Source organism: Ostrinia nubilalis, chromosome 2 (assembly GCF_963855985.1).
Source record: "Ostrinia nubilalis chromosome 2, ilOstNubi1.1, whole genome shotgun sequence".
NCBI lineage: Eukaryota > Metazoa > Arthropoda > Insecta > Lepidoptera > Crambidae > Ostrinia > Ostrinia nubilalis.
In genome coordinates, this window is record NC_087089.1 from 9868821 (window position 1) to 9880696 (window position 11876).

At 37.5% G+C, this 11876-nt stretch overlaps 1 protein-coding gene across 1 annotated transcript; it reads right to left on the reverse strand.

The window, feature by feature from the left end:
- Window positions 1-5671: 5671 nt before the first annotated feature.
- LOC135086511 (uncharacterized) lies at window positions 5672-7118 on the reverse strand. The gene has a single exon (XM_063981240.1). It carries the CDS (start codon window positions 7023-7025, stop codon window positions 5820-5822), a length of 1206 nt encoding a protein of 401 aa, XP_063837310.1. The 5' UTR covers window positions 7026-7118; the 3' UTR covers window positions 5672-5819.
- Window positions 7119-11876: the final 4758 nt, after the last annotated feature.

Below are 11876 nucleotides of genomic sequence, written 5' to 3' on the forward strand. Positions count from 1 at the left end.
TACTTATTTCACATCTTCTAGACTTTGAGATTAGTTATGACTGTATGTAAGTAGAGTTGTAGATAATCTGACATTCTGTCGTGTTATGTTTTCTAGAATTTTGTGATCGCTTCGCTACGTATGTCGTGTTAGTTATACTTATTTTCTAGATGTGATCGCGTATTATTGGTTTTATTAAGTAATTCGAATTGCTAAATTTACGCACGCAATGCTGAGATACGGTATTATTAATTGTATTACCTACCTATTATTGTACTTATACATTTTTGATAGTTAATTTATAATTATGTATCAAGTTTTTACGTGTAACGTAGAAGAATATTATTACATAGGCCCTATCTATTTTGTCAATATGCACCACATGACCTTTTCGTAACGTATCGATTTTAAAGTGAATAGCCGACCTCTATGTAAAATCAGAACAGTCGTATATTTATTGTTGATTCCGGTTCAGTTAAATTTTTATCTGAAATGCTCGGAGTTTGTGTGTAAGTATTTAAATAAATGACCTTACCTACTCAATGTAAATAAGATATAGAGGGATTACTAATGTTTGGCCAAAAAACGTTTCCCAAATTATCACATCGCAAACAACGTTTCGCAAACTTTCATTTGGCAAATTTTCATTTGGCAAAACAACTTATTGCAAATGTTTAATTCGCAAATGTCGTTTTTGGCATATTATTGTTTACCAAATTATTGTTTGGCAAAGTATGTTTTGCCAAATGTTTCATTTGATGCATAGAATTGAATACAATTTTCATATTGCATTCTTTTTATCGAAATTTCCAAATGATTCATCAACAATATAGTTAGGTGATTCTAGCGCTCGGCGGCCGCTGCCGCGGCACGCTTCGCTCGCCTTCGCGCGTTAATGGTCACTGTTCTAACCTAACCTAACCTGCTATTTTCTGCAATACCTACTTTCTGCAACCATACTGTTTTCTGCAATCTCTTTGTTTTACATAAAATTCTTGTGAAAACCATGATGTGCCTATGCTTTGATTTGTGGGTAACGGTGGGTAAGTATGTGAAGTGTCAATTTGACGAAACAAATTATTTGGAATATAATACACTCGGCATCAAATAAATCGCACCTCCCGCGACAAGCACTTATCAAACGTATGCATCCCCACTTCCCACCAAAGTTGGTACCATTTGAAAGCCTAGTTCTAAACTTCATTTCATTAAAGGAAAGGTTTTTACCCCAAAAATGTGTCTTTACAAGGATCCAGAGTCACTTCTTCAAAAAATAGGTAGTTACGCTATAGCCATTTTTTATGACTATAAAACAGTTAAGTTGGGATTAATCGCTATCCATCTGTTAAAGAGGACACGTGAGATCTTTATTTGGTTTTATAACCATAAAAATTTGTCTAATTGATCCCAGAGGTGAGCCCAAAGTGAGGTCTATTTTCAAGTCACATTTATGGTATATGTTAATCATTTATTTAGAAATAAAATATATTTTTCTTTAAGGATATTTATTGGGCTTTCAAATAACACCAATATTGTTGGGGTACCATAATTGTGTCAGAAGAAAATCTTTAAAGTTCGCATCGCGGAAAGTGCGGTTTATTTGATGTTGAGTGTATTTGGCAAAATAAAACGTTTGCTATATATATAAACATTTGCCAAGTAAAATTTGGCCAAATGATAATTTGACCAAATGAATTAGTTGCGAAAAGAGCAGTTGCTAAAAGTTCATTTGGGAAATGAAACTTTGGCGATAAGTTGTTTGCGAAGTGAAATTTGGCGAAAAGTAATTTGGCCAAACGGAAGGATACCGAAATAGAGCCTTTATAGCGTGATGCTCGCATGATTATGCGTTATTTTTTCTGTTTCTTATCACCAGACACGCCTACTTGCTGCGAGATATCTAATCATCTAGCTAGTCATACCTTACATTTTTTTTTAAATTTTCAAACAAATATTATTTTTTATTAAATCTAATCATCTTTAGTCGATCAGTAGATCAAGCGCCGCAAGTGGTACTGGATCGAGATAAAACGCGAAGCTCAAGACCGAACGCGATGGAGGACTGTTGTGGACGCCCTCTGCCCCATCTAGGGGACATAGATTCTTAAGAAATCATCTTTAGAATCTATGGAAAAAGTTCTTCATTTAAAGCCATAGCTGGGCACCGTTAATCAAATGGCTAACTTCGTTAATCGTTAAACCGTTAATAAAAAAATTAACTTCGTTAAACGTTAAAACGTTACATTTAGCAAGATTTAACGCAAGTTAACGTTAATCGTTAATCCGTTAACACATGTTTAAAACGAAAAAAGTAATTGTATGCAAGGTTCAAATAATTTCGGAAGCAAATCAGCTTTTATGGTACCTATAACGTAAGCCTAACTTTTACGGTGGCTTTTTCTGTATATTCAATAGACTAATTCTACTTACGTTTACCATAAAATCTGATTTTTATGTATAATATTTGGGCAATGATTAGAAGTTGTTTCGACATCAGCCACACAGTTTTGACAGTTCCAACTCCTTGCCAGACAGTTTTTTTAGGATAGCTGCCAAAGCAACGATGACCCAAACTTCATAATCCACCAACATTCTAACCTACATTGGGAGCATACGCTGACTAACTTTCAGCTTTTATAAAATGACGTAGGTCTGGCGTTCACCAGCTCTTAGTCTATAGTATCTCAATCTCAGAGCCTTGGTTCAATTACAATACAATTTAGCACCAAAGTGCTCGAAAAGACAAATCCAACAAACCCAAACTTGATAAGTTTCCACCGTTTCGTTTAGGAATTCCTATGGCCACTTCCTGACTCCATCATCAGGACCCTGGACATAGTGGCGGCGTAGCATGGGTTCGCACCCAAGGCGATCACCCCCCACCCCTCGTTAAAAGTCCTTTACCTACCGATTCGAAGATTGAAAGACAATCGCACCCCCCCCCCCCTAGTATCATGACATACACCGCAGATTTGCCATGCAGATGCGCCAGTGAGTACTGATCTGCCCGACTTGTGTCACCCCCTGATGCTTGGCACACGGGGCGGACCGCCCCCTTACGCCGCTACTGCCTGGACATCATCTAGTACTAAAGTGCTCGAAAAGACAAATCCACCAAATTCGATGCGATGCCGCCGTTTCATTTAGGAGTTCCTATGGCCACCTCCTGACTCCATCATCAGACCAGCTTAATGGTACCATAACATTTTTCGTTAAAGGGATCGGTTTGCAAAATATTTAAGTTTGAAGTGACAATTTTTGTTCGAGTAGGGCGTCCCCATCCTCTAAAAACTGAACTGTTTTCTTTAAATATCTAGAAAAACTCGTAACGATACTGCTTTTCATGAACTCTCAAGGAAAACTGTAGCGGTTAAGATACATCAGTGAGTAATAGTCATTTAACTCATGTATTATAAAATTCCTTAGAAGAAAATATTAAAAGTGACTTTAGATGAAGTAATGAGGATCATTTCGATTTTTAGCTGTGAATGCAGATTTATAGGGCTAAGAAATCCTTAATACACAGTCCAAAAATTTTTGTTCTACGACAAAAATTGACGAAGTTATGGCCAAATTACTAAAAAAGTTCACTGACCGCCCGGCGCGGGGACGATGACGTCATTATATCCGATCCGAACGCTGCCGGCGTACTGCGTGGATAGAAAATATTTTTTTCTAGCCAAACTATCAGTTTTAGAGAAAAACTTGTAATGACATTTATTCATCAGAATAAAGTAAGCTATCGATAGGTAATTTTAAAAAATAGAAATTGTGAAAAATAACGCAAAAAATCCATACGCTCATACGGTTCAATGGAACGCAGAGACGCGATTGGGGTCTCCGCGGTGGTATATTTGGCGATTTATTCAAATAAAGTGTTCATAAGTGTTGTTAGTCATATCTTCTTCCAAGTAAAATATAAAAATGTATAAGTATTAATTTATTTACTTCTAACAATAAGGTATAGCTGAGGCAGATACACTCTGCCTAGGCTCTAAGACATTGCTATGAAGATCATTTCGATGTACACGCAATACCTACCTGTTATTTAGTTTTTCTGAGTTAAACCTACGTACCTACCTATTTATTCGCCGTTCCCATGGGCGGGCCAGGTGCTGCAGGAACGGACAGCTGCTCCCTCCTGGAAATCTATTTAATCTTAGCCTAGAAGCTGGGTATGACTCCCCCTCGGCCAGAAGCTGAGTATTACATACAGCCCCCCCCCCCCCCCCCCCCCCAGGCCAGAAACTGGGTATGACTTGACTTCCCCCCTCCCCCCAGGCCAGAAGCTGGGTAAGGCTAGCCCCTCCCCCCAGCCCATAGAAACTGGTTATGACTTGACCCCCCCCCCCCCCCCAGGCCAGAAGCTGGGTAAGGCTAGTCCCTTCCCCCAGTCCATGAGCATAAGCTAGGTATGACTCCCCGTCGGCCAGAAGCTGGGTATGACTTACCCCCCCCCCCCCCCCCCCAGGCCAGAAACTGGATATGACTTGCCTCTCCCTCCCTCCCACCAAGCCCAGAAGCTGGGTAAGGCTTGCCCCTCCCCCCAGGCTATAAGCTCCTATGAAAATGTGGTTTTTGGACATAGCGATACTTATTTTTCACAATTTTTATTTTTTTAAATTACTGGTCGATAGGTTACTTTATTTTGATGAATAAATGTTATTAAAAGTTTTTTTCTAAAACTGATAGTTTAGCTGGAAAAAAAAAATTTTCCATCCCAATAGTACGCCGGCTGCGCTCGATTCGGATATAGTGACGTCACGCGGCCCTGCGTACGTTGACTTTTAGCGGCAAAAACGGTCTATGTTTATTACTTAATATCTTCGTAAGTAATGGTCCGATTTGGATAATTCAAAAAGATATATCTTTCTTATGTCTTAAAGATTAACGTAGATACTAGTTTTATTGAATTTTCTACAACAGTACTGATCCTCATTGCTTGCTTCTGAAATATATTGTGTTAATGACGGACAACTACGGAACCCTACACTGCGCGTGGCACGACACGCACTTGGCTAATTTTTATTCTAGTGTTTTTCAGCGTGCCTGCTGTATCTTTTTGGTAAATAGTAGGTACTGGATTAACGATTAACGGACTTAGGGTAATTTAACGGAAGTTAATGAGTCCGTTAACATTTTTTAAAGTTAACTTAAAAGTTAATCCGTTAATAGAAATGTTAACTTCGTTAATTAACGATTAACGGATTAACGAGTTAATGCCCAGCTATGTTTAAAGCTAAAATAAAAATACATTCAGGAAAATTCTTTCTTGCGCGAAAGAGTTATAGAGATATAGAGAGAGAGAGAATATATAGATTATCCTTATTATTCGTAAAAAAAACACTTTATTGAAGACAAAAAAACACTTTCATGTAGCATACAATTGAACACGTGAATAGCATATTCTTACTTCACCTAATCGCTCTTTATAGCTCTCTCTAAACATTTTCAGGAGAAGGCCATACGTGACCTAGATGTTACGAAGAAAAATCCATTATAAATTAAACATTTAATGCGGGTTTATATACTTTCGTCTATAAATAAAGATAATTATTTTGTTACTCAGTGTACTAGAATGAATGAAGGTTATCAACGTAATTGTAGGGCTATATGTGTAAATCATTAATAAATATTTATAAAAGTATTTGACGCAGTGCAGCTATTTGAAGTTGCAATGAATCAATAGATATTTTCTTTCAAAATACTTTAATAATGTATATGTATAAAATCACTTACACATAGATAAGCTTAAGTGTGGAAACTATGTATTTTACGTGTAGTTCACGACACATCTTCCACCGTAATCTAGGTAGAGTCATCATCACTGTATAGTTCACTTAGAAAATAAAGCTTTCTTTTGATTCCAAAACTCCAAAGAGCACAAGTACCAATAATGTCACCAAAGCAACCGGCACCACTGACGTTGCTGAAGATCTACACTGCGAAAATTCGCTAGCGCATGGTTCTCTAATTCGAACCAATACGTCAGGTTGGTCTACGAAAAGACCGTCAATACCAGTTCTGAGGAATGCAAGCATTTCTCCTGCTGTGTCCCCAATAGCGTCCGGCGAAGTGTCATTGCTGCGAAACTCAGCTGGGAGAAAAGAATTCTCTGATCGGAACGTGAAAGGGTGAACCTTCAATCCAGCAGCATGAGCGTTCTCTACGAAAGGAGTAGGATCTCCTAACGTATCATTAACAGTGCGAGGGATAATATACGCCTTCTCCGGACCAACTGCGTAAGCGTAACTAGCAATTTCTCTTAGTCCTTCTGGTGTTGCCATCGAAAGATATGTAACGTTTGTGCCCAACACGAACTGATCATAAGGCTGACTTCCCCCTAGCAGCTGGAGCAATCGCAGATTAGTAAGATTTTTGAGTTCTTTCAAGTTGCTAATTTCAAATGACTGAATATACGCAGGGGCATCAGGACCACGGTAACCGTTGCTGTGAAATGCTTCAACTACAGGTCCTTCCATGGCCAATCCCAATTGCTGAAAGTAGGTGCCATGTTTAAGCTCTGGATAGACGCCAATTTCCCGACAGTAAATGGTTTCCATGCTTTTGGCTAACTCTATAATTTCTTGGAACGTGGGTACATCGAACGCTCCATCCATTCTAGCGTTGCCAGGTCTGTTGGCCGGGATGCGTTCTATGGCGCGTAATGTTTTGATTTCGGCGAGAGTGAAGTCTTCAGTGAACCAGCCGCTGACAGTGACTCTATCGACGGTTTTTGTTAGGTAGCGCGAGGCAAACTCGGGGTGGGAGGCGACGTCTGTGCTTAGGCCGAGTTCATTGTCGTGTCTTGCGATGAGGTGACCGTCTTTTGTCATGACCAGATCGGGTTCGATGTAATCGGCTCCCATCGTGACGGCCAAGGCGTAAGCTCCCAGCGTGTGTTCCGGAACATAGCCGCTGGCCCCGCGGTGAGCGATGACAAGAGGACCACAGGCATCTGCTGACATCAACTGGGAACTGGCACGTGCGGACACGCTCAGGAGACAGATGCTGAAGCACCGCATCCACAGCTTGAAGCTACTCATATTGAATACCACTTTGCAAGTTGTTTTCAAATAACATTAAATTCCAAGGTAACGTCACGCTGCTATTGTAACCCGATAATGTCTGTCGCGCTAAAAACACAAATCATAAAAATATATTGTAGGATTAACAGTTGTTTCCTATGTAAGTACATGTAAATACAAAACAGTTTACACTTGTTATCTGCGAACGAACCATGCATGAAACACTTAGGTAATTCAGTTTCTTTGTCGATTGCAATAAAACATATTTTCAAACCACTCACTCTTTTGACTTTTATGAATCATTATCACAACAAAGAACATGTTAGATACTAAATACATTTAGTTATTTTTAGGTATATCCTTTACCTACTACGATACCTTTACCTGAAGGAACTTTCCATAGGCTGCATCAAACTGGTGAATAATTAAAAAAGTCATGACCTTTATATCAAGAGTAAATTGAGAAATATATTTCCGATATTAGTATCATCATTAAACTGCACACTCGTATAAGCTTCTAATGTTTGGCATTTTACTACTGCTGCACATTTGCTTTCTTCATTTCACTAGTCACAAACCTGAAACAAAAACAAATTATTTTTAACCGACTTCAACAAAAGGAGGGATTCTCAATTCGGTTGGTATTTTTTTGTGATAATAGATTTGTGCTCGATCATACCAGCTCTCCCCAAGCCACTGATAAGATTTCGCGATCACTATAATGCCTTTAATTGCCCCATTATCATACTACGAGTATGTGGCAACATGCAAGAAACGCTCCAACGTTAGTCATTGTCAGTCAGACATGTAGTGTACCTATTCGTGGCAGAAAGCAGCGTAGGTATAACAATAAATTGGCCATACTTATTGTAAATCCATAGTTATCTACACTAATATTATAAAGAGGAAAACATTGTTTGTTTGGTTGTAATGAATAGGCTCAAAAACTACTGGACCGTTTTTAAAAATTCTTTCACCATTCGAAAGCTACATTATCCACGAGTAACATAGGCTAAATTTAATTTGAAAAAAAATAAGGTTCCGTGAAATATGTAGATAATGTAGCCCACGCGCGCGAAGCCGCGGGCGGAAAGCTAGTTCACTAATATACATAGGAATGGAAGGTAGGCTAAACATAACGACACGTGTATTTTCGTAGTTGTAGGTTAGAGTAGGTACTTAATTTCGGTTTCTTCAAGAAAATAAATTACAATTTCCAAGGATTCAAAAGTAGGTAGAGCATGAAACTTTATGATAGAACTTTCAGTTCAGTATTAGGTATAGTTTATTTTATATCTTTTGGATTATTAGCTACTCGTAATACCTTAGGTAAATACCGAGTTTAAATAAACTCTCGTACATTTGTTTGAGATCCAGTAATGTAATTGTGTGTGAAAGCAGAAAAAACTCCCACACACATTAAGCGCAGCATTTTAATAACGCATCTCGTTTACAGGCCCTATGGCGCCATTATTGCAGAATAAGCGGTTTATTAAAAACAAACGCGTCCCTCGGGCACAGCTCCCTGAGGCGGTGTTGTCACAGGGATTCCGATTCAGGGTTACCAACATGTAGAATGAATTAAGCTAATAAAATGTGTCTGTAGAGAAGGTTTTGCCTATCCTGTTTTCGTCTATAATTAAAAGAAATCTATGCGAAAATTATGCATTTTAATATGACGAAACCTTTCAAATGCACGATGTAAGTAACACTCATAGCTGGGCACCGTTAATCAAATAGTTAACTTCGTTAATCGTTAAACCGTTAATAAAAAAATTAACTTCGTTAAACATTAAAACGTTACATTTAGCAAGATTTAACGCAAGTTAACGTTAATCGTTAATCCGTTAACACACGATAATAAAACGAAAAAACCGGCCAAGTGCGTGTCGGACTCACGCACAAAGGGTTCCGTACCATTGAATTATGTTTTTTTTTTAATTTAAGTTATTTGTATGAAAGATTACGCGGTAATAAGCGGTTTACGATTTACGAGGTATTAAAAAAAAACTACTTACTAGATCTCGTTCAAAACAATTTTCGTTGGTAGTTTTTATAGTAATGTACATCAATATTTTTTTTATTTTTCATTTTCTTATTTTAAAAGTTAGAGGGGGGGGGGGGGGGTACCAATGGCTCAAAAAAATGGCTGTGACATACGGACGGACAGACAGACATGACGAATCTATAAGGGTTCCGTTTTTTGCCATTTGGCTACGGAACCCTAAAAAGTAATTGTATGCAAGGTTCAAATAATTTCAAAAGCTTGTATCGCGCACGGAATTTATTCCTCTTTTATGTTTGCGCTACAAGTTTTCGAAATTATTTTAAGGAACCTTGCATACAGTTATTTTTTTTTTTAGTTTTAGTAAAAACTGTATTTCAGAATAACAGCTTGTTTTTAAAAAAGTCTATAGTATCTCCATCTCAGAGCCTTGGTTCAATTACAATACAATTTAGCATCAAAGTGCTCTAAAAGACAAATCCAACGAACCCAAATTCGAAGCGATGCTGCCGTTTCATTTAGGAGTTCCTATGGCCACCTCCTGACTCCATCATCAGGCCAGCTTAATGGTACCATAACATTGCATTTTCACCGTACTTACATAAGTATACCAAATTTCAGCTCAATCGGTTGAGAACTGGTCTTAAATTCAGTTGCAAGATTTGTCCCACACATACTAAGAAGTGAAGTCAATATACATATTATAAAGCATGGGTCCATGATTAAAGCTTGTAAATAAATAAAAAAATAGCATTTTTTTATATCGTTTCGTTCTGGTTACAAAAACTGTTGTTTTGGGTTCTGGAAGTTCTGGAAGCCCGAACGTACTTGTCAGAACGCGTTTTTCTAGTGCAGTGGTTCTTAACCGGTGGTCCGCGGACCACTGGTGGTCCCTGGAAGCATTTCAAGTGGTCCACGAAGTGCACTTGCACACCTAGGTCAAAACCACTTTTAACAGATTTTTTGCAGTCAAAATTGACCGATTATGAGGTGGTCCCTGACAAGACAGAAAAGACAATGCCGGAAATTGGCGTCTTTTTTTTTTCGCGCGGCCATCGACCAAACCATGTTTTTTTGGATACAAAATAGTGTAATAAACCAAACTTACTACGACATGTATACCTTTAAACTCAGTCTGAACTGAGTTACGAGCATTAGAAGTTTGATGATTTACATACTAGATTTGCTTTTTGCGCGCAAGTTTTGTAAGAAATTGCAACAAAATAGTGACATTGTATGTGTAAATGTTACGGTCAAAGTGATAAATGTGAAAATTATGAATAATCGCCGGTTATTATGAATAATTACCGCATGATTTGGTAAATGTGATTAATATGAGGTCATATATGTGTGTATAAAACTAAATAGGCGGCTTAGGGGTGGCCCAAGGGCCACCCCCGCCGCACCTTAACCTATTTTCCACTTTAAATCAAAACATTATGTTATAGGCATCATGGAAAAGTAATATTATGCAAGAAACATTCCAAACTCATTTTGCCAAATTATATTAATATATGATATCAAAACGTTCAAAAGTTTGGCTGTACACGAACACGTACACAAGATGTTGTTCTCTTTTATGAAATTTGTTAGTACTAAGGTTGAATTATTAAATAATCACTGTTAAATGTGATTAATTTATCACTTTCACCGCAACTGTCGGGAATTATTCATAATAACCGGTTATTATTAATAATTTTCAATTTATCACATTAACTGTAACATAAACAAACAATACCATCCATTAAAGGCTCCAGACATCAGTGTGGAGTAGAATCAGCGCAATAAAAAATAGCGCAATATTTTGTTGTAATTTCTTACAAAACTTGCGTGCAAAAAGCAAATCTAGTATGTAAATCATCAAATTTCTAACGCTCGTAACTCAGTTCAGACTGAGTTAAGAGGTATACATGTCATAGTAAGTTTGGTTTATTACACTATTTTGTAATCAAAAAACAAAGCTTGGCCGATGGCCGCGCGAAAAAAAAAAGACGCAAACTTCCATACAAAATCTGGCATTGCCATTTGGTAAAACGACGCTGAAAAAGTATAAAACAAGATTTTCAGAATACTAAACTGAACAAAGTTGCTAATGTAATTGCATAGTAATTTTCATGTTTGGAAAACCGCAGTCACACGTTGTCAAAGTGCTACGGTAGGTAGGTATATGTAACGTGTGACTACGCCTTTCCAAACATGAAAAATTACTATGCAACTACATTAGCAACTTTGTTCAGTTTAGTATTCTGAAAATCTTGTTTTATACTTTTTCAGCGTCGTTTTTTGTCGTAGTTGGGTTTTAGTTTTTTTACTTTTTATTATTTGTACTATTTTGGTGAGAAAGTGTATTTGTGAAAACAAAAGTTAAATTGATGAACTAATAAGTAGTAAAGAAGCTATGAACGAAAAGATGTGAATTATATGCAATTAGCCCATGATTACAGGTAAAGTCACAAGCAAATGCTAGTAATATATATATATTCAAAATGTACGAGTAAAGCGCTTTCAAATGATACCAAACACGGCATATTTATCTTAACTTTTTTTTTTACTCTGTATGTTTTGTCCGCTAGAGGGCGCCACATTAGATTTTGTGAAACCCCATATAGCCTATAACCAGCGGACAATTAAGACGCTTCTAATGATATGTCAATTGTCGAATTCTGATTAGTAGTTTAGAAGTTACGAGGGTACACATGAACATACATACATACATACATACATACATACATAGCCTGTCAAAATCATAACCCTCCTTTTGCTTTGCCGTAGTCGGGTAAAAATGGTCCCTCATGATCATGACTTAAAGGTTAAGAACCACTGTTCTAGTGTTTTTCAGCGTGCCTGCTGTATCTTTTTGGTAA